The following is a 24,477-nucleotide window of genomic DNA, read 5'->3' as shown; positions in this document are numbered from 1 at the left end:
AACATTTTATCAATCGCTTTTTCTAACTCCATTAAGATAATTCTGTTTTTTTCCCCTCAATATGTTAAAGGTGTGACTATATTATTTGGTTTCTAATACTGAACCAACCTAGCATTATTGAGTTAAGCCCAACATGAAATATTGTCTTTTTCAATATATTCATTGCTTGATTTTGTTTGCAGATATTTTAGTTAGCACTGATGTGTCTGTTTTTGATGAAACTGGCTTTCAGTTTTTCCTTTCTGTAACATCTTTGTCTGATCTTGCTCTGTGGTTTTCTAGCTTCATAAAATGGGTTAGGAAGTAACCTTCTTGTTTTTTCTCTGTAAGAGTTGGTGTAAGATTGAAATTCTCTAATCCTTGAAAGTTTAAATCTCCTATTGAAACATCTGGCTTGGTATTTTGCTTGTGGCAAGATTTTTACCTGTAATTTCTCTAATGTTTACAGGAATATTAAGGTTTTCTATTCCTTAGTAAGTCATATTTTTCTAGGGATGTATCCATTTCATGTAAATCTTCAACTTATTGTCATGAAATTTATATTATACTCTTACCTGTTTAATCTCTACAGAATCTATGGATATGTTCCTTTTTAGATTTCTATTCATTTCTGTTGTGCTTTCTGGCTTCTTTACTTAATTAATCTTCCAAGAGATTTACAAAGAACAGTCTTATGAACCCATTAATCCTCTTTATTATAATTTGATTTCTATTTTGATAATTTATTCTTTTATGTTTATTATTTCCTTCTATTTTCTTTGGGTTTATTTTCTGTCCTTTGGCTAAGTTAAGATGTGTGCTTTGCTATTCACCTTGAGCCCTCTGTCTTTTTTAATGTAACACTTAAATTTATAAGTTCCCTTCTAAGTACAATTTTACCTACATCTCACGAGTCTTAGTAATAATTAAGCTCTAAATATTTTTAACATTCATTATGATGTAGTTATATATTTTTTTAATCTTAAAACATGGGTTCTTCTAGTTGCACTTCTGTCATTAATTTCCAACAATTGTATTGTGGTCAGAGAATGTAACATATGTAATAACAAGCTTCTGAAATTTGTTGAATTTGGTCAGTTTTTATAAATGTTCTGTGCCTATTTGAAAAGAATGTGTACTCTATAAATGTTGGGTATAATGTTCTGTGCATGCCTATTTGATCAAACTTGTTTTCTTCAAATCCACTATAACCTCGCTGCCTTTTTTTTTTTTTGTCTGCTTAATTTATCAATTACTGAGATAACTGTGTTAAAAATCTTCCACTTTGATGGATTCCACAATTTCTCCTTGTAATTCTGTCACTTTTTGTTTCATATTTTTTAAGGTTATGCTATGTGAGCATACAGCGTTTGACTTTTTATATATTCCTGGAAAATTGAATCTTTTAGCCACACGTTAAAAATCTTTTATCACTAGCTATATTTCTTGTGTTAAAGTGTGTTTTGTTGTATATTAGTATAACAAAACCAATTTCCTTTGTATGACATTTGCCTGGTGTCTCTTATTTTATCCTCTGGCTTTCAATATTTCTGTGCCTTTATATTAGAAGAGATCTTTATAATTGATATAGAACTGAATGTTTTATCTACCTTAATATCTTTCTTTTAACTGGAGCATTTTGTTCATTAATGTCTGTTGTGCTATATTTGAATTCATTTGTACCATTTTATTGTGTCCTCTCTATTTGTTCTTTTCTTAGTTTTCTTTCTTGCCTGCTTTGGGTTGCATTTTTAAAAATATTTTCTTTTATTTTTCCTTTTTCTTATTCCATTTTTTCCCTTCTGCTAATTTGGATGTTGTGCTATCTAAGTCTTCTTTTCTAATAGTTAACCATAGCTATTTTAAAAAACATTCTTAAAAGGAGTAAACTAATCAGTACTGTTACTCTTTTCACAGCCAATACAAGGACTTTAGTTTGATCTCAACCGTTCATACATCAAATTATATTCTATAATTCCAAGTAATTTTATTTGTTCTCTGCTATTTATCTAAACTCCACAAATCATACTTTATTTTTATACACTCACTGTTTATTTAAATTTATCTGCATATTTACCAATATCTTTGCTCATTCCATCTTCCTACATTACAGACATGCTATCTGAATTGTAGTCAGTAGAAGGTCCGTTAATAAGGTTCTTTTGGTAAAACTCTCATTCTTTTTCTCTCCAAATGCATGTATTTTGCCCTTGTTCTTGAAGAAATTGATATGTGGAAGAGAGAATTCTAGGATAACATATTTTCTGTAAGCCTATTGAAAATATTATTCCATTGTGTCCTGGCTTCTTTTTTTCTTTTTTTTTTTTTTGCGGTACGTGGGCCTCTCACTGCTGTGGCCTCTCCCGCTGCAGAGCACAGGCTCCGGACGTGCAGGCTCAGCGGCCATGGCTCACGGGCCCAGCCGCACTGCGGCATGTGGGATCTTCCCGGACCGGGGCACAAACCCGCGTCCCCTGCACCGGCAGGCGGACTCTCAACCACTGAGCCACCAGGGAAGCCCCCTCCTGGCTTCATTTTTGGTGTTGCATCGTCAGCCATCAACTTAGGGTTTTTTTAATTAATAGAAATCCGTCTTTTCCCTGCAGCTAATTTTAAGATTATTTTTCACTTTTGGTAATCTGCAGTTTCATACTGAAGTACTTATGTGAGGGTTTCTTTATATTAATTTCACCTTGAACTTGTTGGGCTTCCTTGATCTTACAGTTGGTGTCTTTCATTAATTCAAGAAAATTCTCAGCCAAGATATCCTCATAGATTGCTTCCTGCCCATTCTCTCTATCACCTCCTTCTGGACCTCTTATTACACTTGTTACACTAACACACTTTTAAATATCACCCATGTATTTGAATAATTTTCAGTTTTCAGTTGTTTGTCTTTCTTTACTGCAGTTGAATAATTTCTCCACTTTTATCAAAGAGCAGCCTAATTCTCTCTTTTAGTGTTGTCTAAATCTCTTGTTTAATCCATTCATTGAGCTTTAAATTTTAATTATACTTTCTATTTTTAGATCTTCTATTTGGTTATTTTACAGTTTTGCTTACTCATTTTTATACTAGCTATATTTGTATATTCTTTGCTCAAATTCCTTTTTTATTTATTCATTTTTCTTTGCTCAAATTCCTTCTTTTTTATTTATTCATTTTTCAAGTTTTAGAATACATTTACTCGAGGATAATCTCAAGATAACTTTTGATTTGTCAGCCTAAAAATGGTTTGTTTCTTCTTGCCATAGATCAAAGTTAACATAAAGGCCTATGGAAAATTATTAGCTTCTTTCTACTGGAATTGCCCGCTAACATAGCACAGTATGATCATTTTTGCATTGCTAGAACACATATTAAAAGTTTCTTTTCGGGCTTCCCTGGTGGCACAGTGGTTGAGAGTCCGCCTGCCAATTCAGGGGACACGGGTTCGTGCCCCTGTCCGGGAAGATCCCACATGCCACGGAGCGGCTGGGCCCGTGAGCCATGGCCGCTGAGCCTGCGCGTCCAGAGCCTGTACTCCGCAACAGGAGAGACCACAACAGTGAGAGGCCTGCGTACTGCAAAAAAAAAAAATTTCTTTTCACAAAATAATGCCATCACAGGCCATAATTTTCATATTATCCACTTCAATTAGTTTTGTCACTTCTTGAATCCATCATTCGATACAAAGGTCCACACGCTATCACAGATTCTGGGCATATTTGGAAAGCCGCTGAAATCACCTCTATTCCTGATTATGAGACAATGCTGAATTTATGCTTGAACGTAAAGGCAGTTGGGGCCAGGATAAGGCATGGTGACCTGTTGAGAATGTAAGAGTTTATCTAGGCTTCTGAAGGGTGATTCCTAAAGAAAGCATTTCTGTACGAGCAGATATATCATACTTAAAAGGATGAAGTTGTTTTTCTTAGTAAATCTTGAATAGATGCCTGGGAAACTGCAGGGAAAGCGTTTGCTCCTGGTATGTGGGTCAGAAATAGTAAAGCAAAGCACCTAAACAAGAGCTCTTTTGTCTTTTGACATATTAAATATTGCTATTTTATGTGCTGCACCTGAATTCCAGTGTCTAAAACATTCACAGGTTTAATTCAGCTGTTTCTGCTGGCTCCCACTCATGGTGACTTCTTTCCTTATGTATTTTGTGACTTTTGATTATAAAATCATGTTCCTTGAAGAGTAATCCTTTGAGGATTGGATTCTTGTTGCATTCCTCCAGAAAGGATTTTCATTTGTTTCTGCCGGTCATCAAGGGACTCTTCCAACCCCAGACCACTTATACCTCAACTTACAGTAGTCCATCTAGTGTCTTGGTTAATTCGGGCGAGTTTCCATGCTGCCCCATACCATGCAGCCTGTTTATTTCTTGTTCACCCTTAACGGCGTTGCAACTTCACACGCAACTTCCTATTAGCTTCCTCACCTTGAGTGGGCCCTAGGCTTAATCACCTGTTCCCCAGTTCTCATAAAGAATCAAAGTAGAAGCTCAAGATCTCCGGGGTTCAATAGAAACTATCCTGTGAAAGCCAGCTTTGAACCTTGCTTACCTCCCACGGTCCTTGTTTTCACTACATTTTCAGCTTCTGGAGATGCCTTAATTTCATGCCACCTTAGTGATGCATTTTTAAATGATTTTGAAATATGTGCTTAAGTATTTCTGTTGTCTTAGCAGAAGGGTCATTCATATTATCGTGTACACCATACAGCTAGAAACAGAAATCCACGCTCTCCAACTTATCCTCCAGTCAGGCCTTTATTAGACTGCTCAACTGAAACCAGTCTTGCCAAGAGCACTGATGATTTTCATGTGGCCGCATCCAATGGTGATGATCAGTCATCGTCTTACTTGTACCTCTCTGCAGTATTTGGTACAGCTGATCACTCCCTCCTTCCCAAACGGTTTCTTCAGGAGACCTCACTTTCTTGATTTCCTTCTTCGAGGTCTCCTTGACTGGGCTCATCTCCTCCAGGACTCAAAATATTAGAACTCCTGAAACTTCAATCCTGGAATTTCATTTCTAGCCACAGCCATATTCCAGGTGATATTTAATCTAATACTCTGAATAATCTGTGTGCTGATAACTACCAAATTTATATTTTTAGCCCTGTCTCTTAAGAACTCTAGACTTAAGTTCAACTGCCTAATAAGTATGTCCGTTAGATGTTTGGGAGGCATGTCAAACCTAACACATTTCTTTATTTTGACCGGGCCAGGTGGCTTTCAGGATCTTAGTTCCCTGACCAGGGATCGAACCTGGGCCCCGGCAGTGAACATGCCAAGTCCTAACCACTGGACCACCAGGTGGTCCAGTAGCCTAATGGCATTAGACATTAGGCATTTCAGTAGCCTAATGGCAGTAGACCTTAGGTTTAGGGAATTCCCTAAACCTAACATGTGTAAAACTTATCTCCTTCCCTCTTCTCCCTCCAAAAAACCCCCAGTCTTCCCCAATTCTTCCCCATCTCTTTAAATGGCATCATCATTCACCCCATTGCCAGGAGTCCTTATTGATTTCTTCATTCCCTCACACCCCTCCCCCAACCCATTAGTGGGTTGTATTAGCTCTGCATGCAAAGCTGCCTTGAATCTGACCACTCCTCATGTCCACCATCCGGGTCAAAGCCAGTATCTTCTGTCACCCAGACAACCACAATAGTCCCTAAATGCCCCCCTGGCTTCTGTTCTGTCTCCCCACCCATGTCACCATCACCATCATCATCACCACCTCCAGCTGAAATCTGTTCTCCTCCATCTATAGTTCTTTTTGAAAATCAGTCAAATTATGCCCTTCTCCTACTCAGAATTCTCACACTTAGAATAAAATCTGAGCTGCTTATCATGGCCAATAAGGCCTCCCAGTGTCTGGCCCTTTCTCTGACCTCTTCTCCCTCGGTGCTCACTAATGTTCTCCTTATGCTTCTGCTACCCTGACTTTCCCCTTTTCCTCAAGAGAATCAAACTGAATCCAGCTTCAGTGCCTTTACTCATGCTGCCCCCTCTCCCTGGAAAGCTCTTTTCCTGTTTCTTTCTTGGCTCACTCCTTCATATTGTTTACATTTCTGCTCAAACATCACCTCCATAGAAAGGCCTTTACTGACAACTCCATATAAAATAGTTCTGACCTTAGTCTCTATGCTCTTATTTCATGGCACTCATCACCATGTGAAACTGTACCATTTATCTCATTGATCTGTGTCACATTTATTTTTCCCACTAGAATGTAAGTTTCATAAGGACAGAGACTTTATCTTATTTATTATACTATTCTCAGAACCTGGAAGCAGGCTAGGCCTCATAATAGTTGCCCAATAAACATTTTTGAATTCAAGAATGAATCTCATTTAACTCTCACAATAACCAGTGAGAAAGAAATGATTTTTCCAATCTTGTAGATGAGGAAACTGAGGCTCAGAGATGTTAAGTGACTTGGCCATGGTTACACATCTAGTAAGTGTCAAAATTAAACCCAAGTGTGTATGACCTTTGAGGCCATAGTATTTATTTTCAGTTTTTTAAAAAATAATTTGAGATTCACAACATAATTTGTAATATATTTACTTTGAAATAACTTCAGACTTACAAAAAAAGTTGTAAAAATAGTACAAAGAATTCTCTTTTACCTTTACTCACCTTTCCCAAATAACATCTTAGATAACCAACCATGGTACAGTTATCAACACAAGGAAGTTAGTATTGATGTGGAAGTAGTAACTTACATAGTACAGACTTATTCACATTTCACCAGTTGTCCCAGTAATGCACCCTCCATCATGGAGGGCTAAGTCTTTGTCCTTTGCAACGTTGACACTTCTGAAGAGGGTCGTATCTTACCATCAGGATATGGAGAGTTTTCCATGATAATACCATCAGGATATGCAGAGTTTTCCATAATAATACCAGGAGGATGGAGAGTTTTCCATAATAATAGCTATTAATGTTGGGGAACTAAATAAATCTTCAAGGAGTGAAAGGAGAATGGCTCCTCACATTCTGTTTGTTTTGCTTAGCTTGGCTGACCTTGAAGCATTTATAAAAAACAGCGAGAATGGCTTGCTCAAGAAAGTCGGAAAAGGAGATTTCCAAGGATTAGTTGAAATTATGGGACACCTTATGGCTCTTAAAGAACGACAGAGCAGCACTGATGAGATGTTTGAGCCTTTAAAGCAGACTATTGAATTGCTGAAGACCTATGGACAAGAATTGCCGGAAACACTGTTCAGGCAGCTGGAGGTCAGTGCAAAGTTTATGTTTTCTTAATAAAAGAAATAGAGGGAAAGTTTGGGGATTTCAGAGTGGGATGAGGTGGGTTGAAGTAAATGAAAAACAGAGCTTGGTGATTACTCAAGGTCCATGCTTTGGAGCTAAATGTGTCGCACGTGTATAATGTGTACCACTTTCTTGAAACTCAATAAATATGAAACACTGTAACGCTGGACATACATGGGAGAACTGATGTGGATGATGTGTTTGGGTTCTTTTTCCAGGATTATGGATGAGCTGAATTTTTCATTCGGAGAAAAAAAAGCAGGTCTGAGGAATGTTATGATGGTCTAAGAGATTTGGGGCATAAAAGGAGATAACTAGGCACTCTTAGAAAATGTAGAAAAGGGCCAGGGTTACTGGCTTAGAAGTTGAGGGCAAGAAGGATAGTGTTGAATCAGAAGTAGGTGGTCGTCGGGAGAGTGGGCATCCAGGGAGCCAAGTCAAGGAAGGGTCGAACGATGCCATCAGAGCCTGGCATCGGGGCAGAGATGAAGACATCCGGGTGCGTCCAGCCTCAGGACTGTGGGGGAGGGTCTGACCACACTGAGGTCTCCTTTGCAGGAGCTGCCTGAGAAATGGAACAGCATTAAAAAGATGGCTGTTACCGTGAGGCAGCAGGTGGCCCCCCTGCAGGCGAATGAAGTGACCCTCCTCCGCCAGAGGTGCGCGGCCTTCGAGGCAGAGCAGCAGCGGTTCTGGGAGCGATTCCGCAGAGAAGCCCCCTTCAGGTATGCACCCAAGCTGCCACCACTGCTTCCCGGCCTTTAAGCACGGCAGCATCTTAAGTCACGGCGATCTCTCCGTGGAGTTCGCATATTCTTTTAACAAGTGAAGACTAGTTACTAGTCTTCCCTCCCATTTAGGTCCACTGGTTAGAACCTGGTGCTCATGTTCACAGAGTACGACTGCGGCCCGTGTGGGATGAACAAAGACTGTACAAATACTTAAAAAAAGTCTAGAAGCTTCTGTGTCTCCAGGTCTATAAAGGGAGTGTGTGTGGTAAGATTACTAGGTTTTTACTAAACTGTTAGTATTCTAAATTCTCCCAGACTCCTGTTCTTTTGGTTTAAAATAGTGGCTGATAGAATTTTAAAATAATTTTGGAAGGCATTTCAGTAGCCTAATGGCAGGATTTGAAGTGATGGATTTACTTCAAGGTGTACTTTCTCTGCTTAGTAGTTAGTTCTCAAACTCCTCCCTACTTGTGGTCAGGGGTCTTTACACGAACAAAACAACTGTGGGATGGGCAACACCCATCCACACGTGCACACACACACAAGTCCTTTTCTCAGGGGCTCACTGCCTTGGTGGAGAAATATACAGGGTCTGCTCTGGTCTGCTTCTCAGCATCGGGGGCTCCAGCCAGGGGTACCAGCCGGCTCTGTGTCTGCTGACATGCCAACTGAAGTGGACACTCTCCCCTCAGGCCAGCTCCGGGGTTTGCTTCTGTTTCCCTAGCGGGCTTCCTGCTGGGTCTCTTCTGTAGTTTTGGAGGTCTCTAGACTGAAAAATGCCCTATGTAAGGAGCAAGGAAGCTTTTTATTTTCAAGGGTTACTTACACACAGAAATCTGACATTGAGAGATACACACTAAAGCAACAAACAAAATGGAAAAAGAAAATCACAGCTTTATTGGGAGGAAAGACAACATAATGATTAAGTACATGGACTCTGGATTTAACAAGACCGGTGTCTAATCTCAGGTTCACTGCTCACTGCCTAAGTCAGGGCAGTCACTTAATATCTCTTTGCTTCAGTTGCCTCATCTGTAAAGCGGGGGTAATAATAGTATCCACCTCATAAGGTTGTTGATAGGATTAAATAACGAATCTTTGCAAGTTTTAGGCATAGGACCTGGCACTAGGATAACCAGCCATCCTGGTTTACCTGGGACAGTTTTGGGGATTTTTTTCTTTTCTTTTCTTTTTTTTATTAAAGCATAGTTGATTTACAGTGCTGTGCTAATTGGGATGGTTGTGGTTTTAACACTGAAAGTCATACATCCAGGGAAGCCCCTCTATTTCAGGCAAACTGAGACTTAGTCACCTCACCTGGCACACAGTAAGGGCCTACCTATTCTATTATTCATTCATCAAACATTTATTAAGCAGCTACTGTCTCCCAAGCATTATACTTGGGGTTAGAGAGAACGAGATGAGTATGTCAAGAGGCAGGGGAGGACAGATGTGTAAACTGTGCTTACGATAAATGTACAACATGGAGCTCTAAAGCATTAAAATCACCTGGGGTCCAGTCTGTCCCACAGACCAACTAAATCAGACTCTCTGGGGACGAGACCGGGCATCAGTAGTTTGTAATGCTCCCCAGGTGACTCCAATGTGTAGCCAAGGTAGAGACTGCCTCCCTAAGGGAAGTAACTGGTTCCCTTTTAAGCAATCATTCCAGGGCATATAACTCCAAATGAGTCTGTGTCCATTTAGAATAAGTGCCTTAGGAGCTATGCCCTTGTTCCAAAGAAGCATCTATTGCTCAAAACATTTGTGGAACTTCTTTTGGGACTATTCCTTCAGAGTCTGAAGCACATTCTTTTGATTCTCCTTTGGGCATACAGTTGAATTTCTGAAATTCGACACTGATCACACAGGGCCAAAGCTGGTGAGGCAGGCGGGCAATTAAGCTGGGTATTTCTGCTCAGTGCTAACAATATCCACACCTAAGGCAACAGCCACAAAGGTAATGACACTGATATCTTTACATCATCTGTCCCTTTTTAAAAAAATTTCTAAAAAGGAATTCAAAGATGTCTGGTGAAATATCTTCCCAAACAGACTCCCGAGACTGCCTGAATGGAACAGCCCTCGTTTGCTGGTGTGTTTCTGTGTGTCTACTGGAAATCTGGCGTCCCTCCTTCCTGGTTACATCACGTGTGTATATTGATCAGCTCTTGTTGTTTTTTAATTTGATAGCTGCATTGGCTTTTCTTTCTTAGCACTTTTATTGATATCTATCTGCTGGCTGTAAGGATATTGCTACCCTTAACTTGCAAATTCACATCTGTCAATTTAACATGCAGATGAATCTTTGCAAGAGACTTTGAAAAGAACTGCTCACAGCAGTGTGGAAAGCCAAACATTACTGCAATTTTGATGTTTTTCTCTTCTTGTCAAGAAAACTATCAAGACTAGAGCAGAATCATGGATTTAGGGCTGAAGGGAATCTTCATGGGTGTCAACGCATGAGTTTGTTTCTTAGTTTCATGTGCATGAATGTGTGTGTTTAAAATGTTTAGACACCGTGCGTGGCAAATGAGTTGAATTCTGGTTCCTCCACTTTCAGATCAATTTCTAAAATGCATCTCTGTGAAGGCAAGTTTCTGTTCCCGATTAGATGATAGGTGAAGATCACGCTGATCTTGTCTTTGGGAGGAAAAGGAAAGTGTGTGTCTCATCTGGCCCTTGCAGTCTGACAGGTGCAGGATGAATCAGGTCATTGGGGGAGGTTCTTTCTTCATGTTCAAGTTGAGTTTTTCTTCTTCCTTCTATTCTTAACTCGAAGCTGTATCAGCACATTCCTAGCTGAGCTCTCTCACTTCTCAGTAATCGGCTAAACCATCATAGCCAGATTCAAGCCCTTCTCACACCTCTCAAAATTGGAGACTCATTCTCCCCTTTGAGTGACAGGGATGCACCAAGCTTCTAGCGGCTCTCTTGTTCAGTTCCTGCCCTTGAGCACAGGCTTCCTGGCTTTAAGGAATGAATGCCATGTTATCCAGTCTCCTTACCCACATCAAGATCAGGATAATCCAGGGGTTTCTGGGTCAAAGCATTTGATCCCTAAAGCTCCAGTTCAATGGAGACCATCAGTGTTTCCAGCTGGCCAGCCACCAGATTCTGTGAACGGTGGGGAGAACCCTCCTAAAGACCTCCTCCCATTGGGTGCTGTCCTGCAGGACAACCAGCAAAGCAAGGCTTTCCAAATAGCCCAGTGCAGCAAACGTGAGGAAGGAAGGGCCTTCATCTTGCTTGTGCAGGGTCTCTGGTCCCTTCAAAAGTTGGAGAAAAGAGTAGTATTAGTCATGAAATCTCTCAGGGACATATCAGTATCCTCAGACATGTCATTAGTTCAACTTGACCCTGTTCTTGCAGTTAATCTGACTCACTCACATGACTCAGGCTTCCGTAGAGCAGAAGCGGTTGTGTTCTCAACAGTGGAGTCAGCAAAAAATGATTTAAGTGCTAGGATCTTCAGATAATACAGATTCCCTGACCTCAAGGACTTAACAGCCTCAGGGTCAATTTCAAAAATGAGTAACCAGACATGTCCATGGGGGCCAACTTTAATGCCCACTGGGGAGGCAGTTCACAGCCCTTGCAGAAGCTGTGCTTCAGCCAATGGGCAAATGAGACTTAGCCATTTGGAAAAAAGAGGGGTGGACAGCAAAGATATTCCAGGCAAAGGAAGCAGAACATAGAGACACACAGGGGGATGAAAACGTAACAACCAGCTGGAGGACTGCACGTATGTGTGGCTGGGATGCAGGATGTGGGAGATGAGGATGGAGAGGTCCAGGTGACCAGGCCTTGACCATGAATGAGCACTGAGGAGTACAAGCATGAGAACAGCACACATCATGGAAACACCAGTCTTGTGGCTGCAGAGAGCAGAGTGGAGCGAGGTGGACTCAAGGTGGGGCCTCCATGGGGTGGTGAGTGATTGCAACAGCTGGGTGCGAAGCAGGAGGACTGAACTGAAGCCGTGGCAGTGAGCATGGAGGAGAAGGATGGACGTGAGGGAGACTTAGGAGGGAGAATCAGCAGGATTGAGTGAATACGGGAGATGAGCAAGGAGAGAGCCTGGTGTAATTCTCCATCTTCCATCTGGACCAGTAAGCTGGAAGGGGTGTGTTCCGCTGCTCCTGAGATGGGGCCACAGGATGGGAAGAGCCGAAAGGTCACCAGGTCAGAGGGAGCGTGCTGAGTTTTATGGTACCTGTGGGGTATCAAGCACAGGTGTGTCACTGTTCCTTGTATGTGCAGGTACAGAACTGAGGTTGACATTTACCAGCTGCTCACTTCCCAAGAATTCATTTAAGTCACTTAGTCCTCTCTTTCTCTTTGTGCCTATGTCTAGGGCAGGCCTGAATCTGTACTTTCCCCAAGATCATACAGATGAGCACTGTATTTCCATTTCTCTTAATTATAGTTTTATTCATCCAGATTTTCCAGGCATTTCTGTTTTAGATTAAAATACTTTTGCATTATTATTTGAATTTCAAAGACTAACTACACCCTTTTCCCACCTATTACTTTCTTGTTCTCACACTGTATTGTTCCGCCAGGCTTTGGAGAACTGCTTCAGGTTTATTAGGCGCATTAATCAGGTCTGTGAATATCCTGACAGTTTGCACTAGAGCTTTGAAATGGGAAGAGGGTTACCTGCTCCCCTGTCTAGAGGTTCCTTTCACTACTTAGGTCAAATTAACTTTTATGTGTGCTCAGCTACAGGAAATGAAAACCCACAGATTTAAACCATAAACAAAAATTATGCCACGGGGCAGATGACGTTTGGAATAGGTTTGACAAATGATCACCTCCTACAAATATTTGAGGAACCAATATTGATTCAAGGATGTTCATGTGCACTGAGGAAAGAAGAGTTAGGGAGATCATTCATTGTCTTCTGTGTCCACAGACCCCCAACACTCTGATAGCACCTATCCTATCGAATATGCCTGAATTTTATTCCATTAATAAATTAAACAGAATGTGGGCTTTTAGAATTTGTCTGATTTAAACTGACACCAAGTAGCTAAATTCACTTTCCAAGTTCACTCTAATGAAGTTAAAAAGTAGAACCAACACACCACGCACTCCAACAATTAGTCTTTGGAGAGAATATGCAGAAGGAACCTTCATGCTTGGTAATCTTTCCTGCTGACCCACTTGCCACGAAGGTGTTACATTTCTTTCCTTCCAGTTCTTTCTCTACTGCTCTCATAGAAGAGAAAGCTACTTGCCTATGTAGACAGAGGGCCCTCTTCAACTCTGAGAACTCCAACCCATTCTGAAACACCTGGGGACTGGACAACAGTGAAGACACACATTCAGTCTCATTCTCTTAAGATGAAAATACACAACCAGGGCACATGAGCCGAAACTATTTAGATGGAACAGGTGGGAATCAAACATAGCAAGCGTCAAAGTTAATCTGACACTAGTTTAATGGTATGCGTAACTGTTACTGTGTTGCATGGTAATTAGGCTTAAGTGGCAAGCAGTTCAGGTAAATGACTTTAATTCGGATTACTTTCCATCCGTCAAGTCAAATATTTCCAGAGACAACTGAGAGGAGAGACAGTTCAAGAAAAGGAGTTTGTATGTCATCTTCTTCCTTTTTCCCTCCCCTCTGTACCCCACCAACCAACACACGCACACGCGCGCGCACACACACACACACACACGCACACACACACACGGGATCAGAGGAAATGGCCAATTCTCTAATCACTCCTTTCCCCTCAACTTTCCCTTTATGTTGGACCCCGTGATACCCTATTCTGATTTTAGAGAAAGATGGTATTCACACTTAAGTCACGGTATCCCTGCTATCTAGCCTTCCATGCACACAGAAACAAGAAGATCTGAGACTGGTGATGGGAAGGAAGGATAAAGGGAGGCTGGGGGAGGAAAATGAGAGGCTCCTTGAACATTGTTCTGGGTGCTCCTGACCCATGTGGGTCCCTGTGCACGTGCAGCTCTTATGTTGGAGGAGAGGCTCTGCCGGGAACGCAGGTTGGAGGGGCCGCAGGGTAAAGGAGGCTCACGGCCATGAGGACCAGGAGGAACGGTGGGGGCAGTGAGCACCCACTGGGGAGAAGAGGGGGAGGAAACGTGGGCTCGAGCTGTAAAGTGCGATGGAGTGCTTATACGCGTGCGGCGCAGAACCAGAGGCTGCCGCGGGATGCGGGAGGAGATCAGGGGAGGCTTGAAGGAGGTACTTCGGAGATGTGGAGCCTGACAGGAGGCCTGCAGCGCGGGAAACCCAAGCAGTGCAGGCCCGCGGTGAGGGCTTTGTGTGCACACTGCAAAGTCCCTATCAGTGGTTCTCACATCTGGAGACACTGTTTCCTGAAGGTGATGCAGGCTGTTAGCATGAGCCTCACCACAGAGAAGGACGCCGACCTGGCACATCGGAATCACCTGGGGAGTTTGTAAAATGCTGTTGCCTGGGTCTCGCCCCCAAAGATTCTGATTGAATGAGACCAGGGAGCAGCCTGACCATGGAGATCATTGAAAGCTTCCAGGAGGCTCTAACATGCAGCCAAGACCGAGAGCCACTGCCCTAGAGGGACCAATGCCAGAGTAGGTCAGGATTGGTCTCTGTCACTTACAGACCACCCACCACAAGTAGCTTGGCGGGAGCTTTGCCTGTACAGCCTCTGCAGTAACAGGACAATGCTCTTTTGTGTCAAGTGAGCTGGACGCCAGCAAGTGGAAGCAGAGTCTAAAGGGGGCTTGAACAAAGGAATATTTCGCACTGCACCTGGGTGGGGGAGGTGGGGAGTATTTTTATTACCCTCTCAGATGTGAAGAACAGATCCAGACATGGTGTTCCTCTTGAATCGCTAACTGGTTATGTTCGTCCCACTCCAACCTACCCCGATGTCTTTTCTTCCCAGGCTTTGGTGAAAGTCCCTGCCCTTTGCTAAAATACTAAGGATTTAAGGATTCGAGCTGTCATTACTCTGGTGATTCTAGGAGATGGCGCTTGTGTGCTTTACTTATAAAGGGAAAACATTGTGTTTTGTAGGTTTGATAGCACTGACCCTCATCAGATGCTGGATGCCAGGCACATGGAGATCCAGCAGATGGAATCCACCATGGCCTCCATTTCTGAGTCTGCTAGCTTGTTTGAGGTCACCATCCCTGACTATAAGCAACTGAGGCAGTGCAGGAAGGAGGCGTGCCAGCTGAAGGAGCTCTGGGACACAATTGGGATGGTGACCTCCAGTATCCATGCCTGGGAGACCACCACGTGGATGGATATCAATGTGGAGGCCATGGACTTGGAGTGCCAATGGTTTGCCAGCCACATCCGGAACCTCGACAAGGAGGTCAGGGCCTGGGATGCCTTCACAGGCCTGGAAAGCACCATTTTGAACACCCTGACCTCCCTGAGGGCTGTGGCCGAACTGCAGAATCCGGCCATGCGGGAGCGGCACTGGAGGCAGCTGATGCAGGCCACGGGCGTGACCTTCACCATGGATGAGGGCACCACCCTGGCACACCTCCTACAGCTTCAGCTCCACCACTTTGAGGACGAGGTCCGGGGCATTGTAGACAGAGCTGTGAAAGAGATGGGCATGGAGAAGGTCTTGAAGGAGCTGCAGACCACCTGGGTCCGCATGGAGTTCCAGTTCGAGCCCCACCCGCAGACCCACGTGCCTCTGCTGCGGTCCGACGAGGACCTCATTGAGGTTCTGGAGGATAACCAAGTCCAGCTTCAGAACCTGATGATGTCCAGGTACATTACCTTCTTCCTGGAGGAAGTATCGGGCTGGCAGAAGAAGCTGTCCACTGCTGACACCGTCATCTCCCTCTGGTTTGATGTGCAGCGCACATGGTCTCATCTAGAAAGTATATTCATCGGATCTGAAGATATCCGGGCTCAGCTGCCCCAGGTACCTGCTGTGGAAATCCTGCTCCCTCTGTTGCCATCCCTGAGTTAAGGGACGATCCCCCAGTTCCTGTATCCTCTAGACCTTTCCTTCTCTGCCTCCCTGCCTTGGCTTCACCCAGGGGTACCTCCAATAAACATTGACCTTCCAAGCCACCAAAAGTCAGACAGAGGGAAAGAGAGAAAGTGAAATGTATGCCCGCGAGTTTGTTCCTAATGTGTAGGAAAAAGAAAGGAGAACTGGTTTTAAAAACAAAACCAAAAAAAGTGTACAGGAGAAAGGAGGTCAAAATATGAGCTGCTCTTGGGGTGCTCCACACATAATTACAATGCGGGTATTGATTGGAAGTGAGTGTCTTTTCCAGGCAAACTCAAGTTCCTTCTCTGCAGCGAGCTGTTCTGTAAAACTCGGGCCTGTGCCAGCAGGCTAAATACCAGTCTTCAGCTAAATACTAAATGAGGAATTTCTCTAAACATGCATTCTTCTCATTACTACCTTTCCTGTAGTTGCTTGCCCCTTGTAATGTGTCCTAATTAATGTGCATTAATGTACTTCCCCCCACCAGTGGACTCTAATTCATTTAAAAAGAGATTTTCCAGACTTCTTCTGTGTCCCTCAGCACAGCAGCACAGCAGCACAGCGAGTTCTCTGCTTACAAATTAGTTTGCTTCCAAAATGTCATATGTTGTCCAGATCTTGTTTCAGAGTTAAAGCATTCCATCAAAACATGATATTTTTCCAGCTCATCCCACAAATGCATATTTAGTGTAATAATGCAGATTAAAGATTGTACATTTGCAATGAAAAATAACAGAAAATAATCCTGCTATAGCTATTGTCATTAAGCAAAAATGAATAAGCCAGATTTTATTAATCTCCAACGCTAATGATTGAAGAAGGGCAGGTTTAATGAGAAGGGGGTGTAGGTGGAGACTTTTGTACACATTTTAAAGGAGACATTTGAGAACTTTCAATCCAACATAATAAAGAATTCATATCATTAACTTTTCAGGTTTGTGTGTAAAACATATAAATACATTTATTTTCTTTGCATTAACAATATGGTAACAAAGACAACTCTGAAATGTAATAAATCAGTCATCATCTTACACCCTACCTAGTAAATATTTTCACTCATTATGAATATTTCCCAACTTTTTTTCACATAGATACATGTTTTTACACAACTGCTCTCAGTGTAATTACAATTTTCTATTCGCCTCTTTTCATTTGAACATTTATGTCAGATATTTCCGATACTTCTATAACCTTGATACTTTTTCATTTTTAATTGGCATAAGATATCTCACTGAGGAATCGTAATTTACTTCACCTCACCCTCTTGTTTTTAAATCTTCTTGGGAGAGAGGCCCAGATCACAGAGGTCCCAGCAGACTGGAGCCAGTGGCCCGGGTTTGAGTTGCAGGACCTTAGGGAAGTTACTTAAGCTCTCAGCGTCTTGGTTTTCTCATCTGTAAATTGGGTCTAATACTAGTCCCTACTTCAAGAAGTTAAAGTAGCGCACACAGCACATACCATTATGATTGTTGTTAATGTAATAATAGCCACACAAGCTCTCATCAGGTGCCAGGTGTTGGCCTAAAGTGCTTTGCATTTATTATTGTCTCAGTCATTTCAACAACACTGTGAGGGTGTGTGCGTTTGGGGGCAATGATAATATCTAACTAACTTTGACATCATAGTAGCACATTTGCTGTGGAAACACTTACTTCGGTTATATAAACTTTTGCTTGGACCCAGAAAGAACATTGGATCCACCATCTCCCTGACAGGAATTATGTATTTTATGCCAACAGTTCTCAAAGTGTGGTCTGGTGACCCCTGGGGGTGGTCCCTGAGACCTTTCCAGGGGATCCTCAAGGTCAAAATTATCTTTATATTAATACTGATGGTATTTGCCTTTTTAACTCATTCTTCCATGAGCGTACAGTGGAGTTTTCCAGAGGCTACATGATGTGATATCACAACAGACTGAATGCAGAAACAGAGAAGAGAATCTTGCCATCTTCTAAGTTAGACATTAAAGATATTTGCCAAAAAAAAAAAAAAAAAGCGTGAAATGATGCCACTTTTTCTCTAAGATATATTGTTTTGGAGAATATAATTATTTTGGATAAAAATATGTTATCATGTTAACATAATGGGCTTCTTATTGTTATTTTTTAAATGAATTAATAAATATTTTTTAGAATTTCTCAACTTTAGCTTCTAATATAGAATATACATTGATAGATATAATATTACCTACATAAACAAAAGCTCTTTCCACTCCTCAGTAATTTTTACAAACATAAAGGGACTTCAAGACCAAAATGTTTGCAGACCACTGTTTCAAACTAAAGGCATTTCCTCCTTTGAGACTAATCTCTGTATTAGACAACTAGGAGCAGTTTTCAAAAGCAGACTTAGTACATGAAGGTAGCTTCTTAAAGTTGAGGGGGTGTTAGTTAATTTTTTTCCACATTTTTATTTGCAGGATTCTAAAAGATTTGAAGGCATCGATATTGACTTTAAAGAGTTAGCTTATGATGTTCACAAAACTCCAAACGTAGTGGAAGCCACCAACAAATCAGATCTTTATGAAAAGTTGGAAGATATTCAGAGCAGGTGATGGTCGGTTTGCAGCCCCTTTTGTAATGTGTTTCCTTTCCCCACTCTGTCTCTGAGATCCTTACCTTATTTAACTGCCCGAGTGAGAGAGTATGTCTGGTTGTGTACCTTGATTTGCCTGTGTGGTCGGGTAATATGGGGTATTATTAGAGGTGTTTATTGTGATGTTTGCAAATACCCATACATGTTCCATGCATACATGATTTCTGCGTGTAATCCATAGGTCGCACTTGTTTTCATTTAGGTAACATCTATGTGCCTATGGATCTAGGCAAACCTAATTAGGAAATTCTTTGTGCCCACAGACTGTACCTGTGTGAGAAGGCCCTGGTGGAGTACCTGGACACCAAAAGGCTTGCCTTCCCTAGGTTTTACTTTCTCTCCTCTTCGGACCTGTTAGACATCCTTTCCAACAGCACAGCCCCACAACAGGTAAGCTGGGGAAGTGCCTGTAGAAACATTCAGAAGGACCAGGATGCTCCACCAGGAGTTTCAGGTTCCCCGTTACGCCCCCTTAGGCGGTGTATGTATTTCAAACCTGTGTTGCGAGCCTCATCATACCTAACCTCAGAGCTTTCTTCATTTCCACCATTACTGCTTCTCAGGATGCCCATCCCCCCAGCCCATCAGTGGCTTTTTGTTTTTTTTAACAGCTTTATTGGAGTATAATTGCTTTACATTGTTGTGTTAGTTGCTGCTGTATAACCGAGTGAATCAGCTATACATATACAAATATCCCCATATCCCCTCCCTCTTGCATCTCCCTCCCACCCTCCCTATCCCACCCCTCTCAGTGGTCACAAATCACCGAGAGGATCTCCCTGTGCTATGTGGCTGCTTCCCACTAGCTATCTATTTTACATTTGGTAGTGTATATATGCCTATGCCACTCTCTCACTTCATCCCAGCTTACCATTCCCCCTCCCTGTGTACTCAAGTCCATTCTCTACGTCTGCGTCTTTATTCCTGTTTTGCCCCTAGGTTCTTCAGAACCTTTTTTTTTTTTTTAGATTCCACATATATGTGTTAATATACGGTATTTGTTTGTCTCTTTCTGACTTACTTCACTCTGTATGACAGACTCTGGGTTCATGCACCTCACTACAAATAACTCAGTTTCGTTAATTTTTATGACTGAGTAGTATTCCACTGTATATATGTGCCACATCTTTTTTACCATTCATCTGCTGATGGACACTTAGGTTGCTTCCGCGTCCTGCCTATTGTAAATAGAGCTGCAATGAACATTGTGGTACACGACTTTTTTTGAATTATGGTTTTCTCAGCGTATACGCCCAGTAGTGGGATTGCTGGGTCATATAGTAGTTCTATTTTTAGTTTTTTAAGGAACCTCCATACTGTTCTCCACAGTGGCTGTATCAATTTACATTCCCACCAACAGTGCAAGAGGGTTCCCTTTTCTCCACACCCTCTCCAGCATTTATTGTTTCTAGATTTTTTGATGATGGCCATTCTGACTGGTGTGAGATGATATCTCATTGTAGTTTTGATTTGCATTTCTCTAATGATTAGTGATGTTGAGCATCCTTTCATGTGTTTGTTGGCAATCTGTATATCTTCCTTGGAGAAATGTCTATTTAGGTCTTCTGCCCATTTTTGGATTGGGTTGTTTGTTTTTTTGTTATTGAGCTGCATGAGCTGCTTGTAAATTTTGGAGATTAATCCTTTGTCAGTTGCTTCATTGGCAAATAGTTTCTCCCATTCTGAAGGTTGTCTTTTCATCTTGTTTATGGTTTCCATAGCTGTGCAAAAGCTTTTAAGTTTCATTAGGTCCCATTTGTTTATTTTGTTTTTATTTCCCTTTCTCTAGGAGGTGGGTCAAAAAGGATCTTGCTGTGATTTATGTCACAGAGTGTTCTGCCTATGTTTTCCTCTAAGAGTTTTATGGTGTCTGGCCTTACATTTAGGTCTTTAATCCATTTTGAGTTTATTTTTCTGTATGGTGTTAGGGAGTGTTCTAATTTCATTCTTTTACATGTAGCTGTCCAGTTTTCCCAGCACCAGTTATTGAAGAGACTGTCTTTTCTCCATTGTATATCCTTGCCTCCTTTATCAAAGATAAGGTGACCATATGTGCGTAGGTTTATCTCTGGGCTTGCTGTACTGTTCCATTGACCTATATTTCTGTTTTTGTGCCACTACCGTACTGTCTTGATTACTGTAGCTTTGTAGTATAGTCTGAAGTCAGAGAGCCTGATTCCTCCAGCTCCATTTTTCTTTCTCAAGATTGCTTTGGGTATTCAGGGTCTTTTGTGTTTCCATACAGATTGTGAATTTTTTTGTTCTAGTTCTGTGAAAAATGCCATTGGTAATTTGATAGGGATTACATTGAATCTGTAGATTGCTTTGGATAGTATAGTCATTTTCACGATGTTGATTCTTCCTATCCAAAAACATGGTCTATTTCTCCAACTGCTTGTATCATTTTAATTTCTTTCATCAGTCTCTTATAGTTTTCTGCATACAGGTTTTTTGTCTCCTTAGGTAGGTTTATTCCTAGGTATTTTATTCTTTTTGTTGCAATGGTAAATGAGAGTGTTTTCTTAATTTCTGTTCCAGATAGTTAATCATTAGTGTATAGGAGTGCAAGAGGTTTCTGTGCATTAATTTTGTATCCTGCTACTTTACCAAATTCATTGATTAGCTCTAGTAGTTTTCTGGTAGCATCTTTAGGATTCTCTACGTATAATATGTCATGTGCAAACAGTGACAATTTTACTTCTTCTTTTCTGATTTGGATTCCTTTTCTTTCTTTTTCTTCTCTGATTGCTGTGGCTAAAACTTCCAAAACTATGTTGAATAATAGTGGTGAGAGTGGACAGCCTTGTCTTGTTCCTGATCTTAGAGGAAATGGTTTCAGTTTTTCACCACTGAGAATGATGTTGGCTGTGGATTTTGTCATATATGGCCTTTATTATGTTGAGGTAGGTTCCCTCTATGCCTACTTTCTGGAGTATTTTTATCATAAATGGGTGATGAATTTTGTCAAAAGCTTCTTCTGCATCTGTTGAGATGATGATTTGGATTTTATCCTTCAGTTTGTTAATATGGGTATTACATTGATTGATTTGCGTTTATTGAAGAATCCTTGCATTCCTGGAATAAACCCCACTTGATCATGGTGTATGATCCTTTAATGTGCTGCTGGATTCTGTTTGCTAGTATTTTGTTGAGGATTTTTGCATCTATGTTCATCAGTGATATTGGCCTGTAGTTTTCTTTTTTTGTAACATCTGTGTCTGGTTTTGGTATCAGGGTGATGATGGCCTCATAGAATGGGTTTGGGAGTGTTCCTCCCTCTGCTATATTTTGGAAGAGTTTGAGAAGGATAGATGTTAGCTGTTCTCTAAATGTTTGATAGAATTCTCCTGTGAAGCCATCTGGTCTTGGGCTTTTGTTTGTTGGAAGATTTTTAATCCCAGTTTCAATTTCAGTGCTTGTGATTGGTCTCTTTATATTTTCTATGTCTTCCTGGTTCAGTCTCCGAAGGTTGTGCTTTTCTAAGAATTTGTCCATTTCTTCCAGGTTGTCCATTTTATTGGTATATAGTTGCTTGTAGTAATCTCTCATGATCCTTTGTATTTCTGCAGAGTCAGTTGTTACTTCTCCTTTTTCATTTCTAATTCTGTTGATTTGAGTCTTCTTCCTTTTCTTCTTGATGAGTCTGGCTAATGGTTTATCAATTCTTTTTATCTTCTCAAAGAACCAGCTTTTAGGTTTATTGATCTTTGCTATCATTTCCTTCATTTCTTTTTCATTTATTTCTGATCTGATCTTTATGATTTCTGTCCTTCTGCTAACTTTGGGGTCTTTTTGTTCTTCTTTCTCTAATTGCTTTAGGTCTAAGGTTAGGTTGTTTATTTGAGATTTCTCTTGTTTCTTCAGGTAGGATTGTATTGCTATAAACTTCCCTCTTAGAACTGCTTTTGCTGCATCCCATAGGTGTTGGGCCATCGTGTTTTCATTGTCATTTCTTTCTAGGTATTTTTTGATTTCCTCTTTGATTTCTTCAGTGATCTCTTGGTTATTTAGTAGTGTATTCTTTAGCCTCCATGTGTTTGTATTTTTTACAGTTTTTTTCCTGTAATTGCTATCAGTCTCATAGCATTGTGGTCGGAAAAGATACTTGATACCATTTCAATTTTCTTAAGTTTACCAAGGCTTGATTTGTGACCCAAGATATGATCCTGGAGAATATTCCATGAGCACTTGAGAAGAAAGTGTATTCTGTTGTTTTTGGAATGGGATGTCCTGTAAATATCAATTAAGTCCATCTTGTTTAATGAATCATTTAAAGCTTATGTTTCCTTATTTATTTTCATTTTGGATAATCAGTCCATTTGTGAAAGTGGGGTGTTAAAGTCCCCTACTATTATTGTGTTACTGTCGATTTCCCCTTTTATGGCTGTTAGCATTTGCCTTATGTATTGAGGTGCTCCTATGTTGGATGCATAAATATTTACTATTTTTATATCTTCTTCTTAGATTGATCCCTTGATCATTATGTAGTGTCCTTCTTTGTCTCTTGTAATAGTCTTTATTTTAAAGTCATTGTGTCTGATGTGAGAATTGCTACTCCAGCTTTCTTTTGATTTCCATTTTAATGGAATATCTTTTTCCATCCCCTCACTTTCAGTCTGTATGTGTCCCCAGATCTGAAGTGGGTCTCTTGTAGACAGCATATATACGGGTCTTGTTTTTGTATCCATTCAGCAAGTCTATGTCTTTTGGTTGGAGCATTTAATTCATTCACATTTAAGGTAATTATTGATATGTATGTTCCTAGTACCATTTTCTTAATTGTTTTGGGTTTGTTATTGTAGATCTTTTCCTACCCTTGTGTTGCCTGCCTAGAGAAGTTCCTTTAGCATTTGTTTTAAAGCTGGTTTTGTGGTACTGAATTCTCTTAGCTTCTGCTTGTCTGTAAAGTTTTTCATTTCTCCGTTGAACCTGAATGAGATCCTTGCTGGGTAGAGTAATCTTGGTTGTAGGTTTTTCCGTTTCATCACTTTAAATATGTCCTGCCACTCCCTTCTGGCTTGCAGAGTTTCTGCTGAAAGATCAGCTATTAACCTTATGGGGATTCCCTTATATGTTATTTGTTGCTTTTCCCTTGCTGTTTTTAATATTTTTTCTTTGTATTTAATTTTTGATAGTTTGATTAATATGTGTCTTGGCGTGTTTCTCCTTGGATTTATCCTGTATGGGACTCTCTGTGCTTCCTGGACTTGATTGACTGTTTCCTTTCCGATATTAAGGAAGTTTTCAGCTATAATCTCTTCAACTATTTTCTCAGACCCTTTCTTTTTCCCTTCTTCTTCTGGGACCCCAATAATTCGAATGTTGGTGCATTTAATGTTGTCCCAGAGGTCTTTGAGGCTGTCCTCAATTCTTTTCATTCTTTTTTCTTTATTCTGCTCTGCAGTAGTTATTTACACTATTTATCTTCCTGGTCACTTATCTGTTCTTCTGCCTCAGTTATTCTGCTATTGATTCCTTCTAGAGAATTTTTAATTTCATTTATTGTGGTGTTCATCATTGTTTGTTTGCTCTTTAGTTCTTCTAGGTCCTAGTTAAATGTTTCTTGTATTTTCTCCATTCTGTTTCTAAGATTTTTGATCATCTTTACTATCATTACTCTGAATTCTTTTTCAGGTAGACTGCCTATTTCCTCCTCATTTGTTTGGTCTGGTGGGTTTTTACCTTGCTCCTTCATCTGCTGCATATTTCTCTGTCTTCTCATTTTGCTTAACTTACTGTGTTTAGGGTCTCCTTTTTGCAGGCTGCAGGTTCATAGTTCCTATTGTCTTTGGTGTCTGCCCCCAGTGCCTAAGGTTGGTTCCGTGGGTTGTGTAGGATTTCTGGTAGAGGGGACTGGTGCCTGTGTTCTGGTGGATGAGGCTGTATCTTGTCGTTCTGGTGGGCAGGACTGCGTCCGGTC

The 24,477-nt window shown here is 41.0% G+C and overlaps 1 protein-coding gene across 1 annotated transcript in view; it reads left to right on the top strand.

Annotated features, from left to right (window-relative positions):
* The window catches only part of DNAH9 (dynein axonemal heavy chain 9), a 304,275-nt gene that overhangs the window by 66,805 nt on the left and 212,993 nt on the right, over positions 1–24,477 (top strand). The window contains exons 18-22 of the mRNA XM_032616402.1: positions 6,991–7,213; positions 7,808–7,974; positions 15,017–15,887; positions 18,382–18,512; positions 18,821–18,947. Of these exons, the coding sequence (XP_032472293.1) occupies positions 6,991–7,213; positions 7,808–7,974; positions 15,017–15,887; positions 18,382–18,512; positions 18,821–18,947 (1,519 nt within the window). The remainder of the gene's footprint in view (positions 1–6,990; positions 7,214–7,807; positions 7,975–15,016; positions 15,888–18,381; positions 18,513–18,820; positions 18,948–24,477) is intronic.

Source organism: Phocoena sinus, chromosome 20, assembly GCF_008692025.1.
Source record: "Phocoena sinus isolate mPhoSin1 chromosome 20, mPhoSin1.pri, whole genome shotgun sequence".
Lineage (NCBI taxonomy): Eukaryota > Metazoa > Chordata > Mammalia > Artiodactyla > Phocoenidae > Phocoena > Phocoena sinus.
Note: the sequence above shows the minus strand (reverse complement) of the source record. Positions and strands in the feature narration are given on the sequence as shown.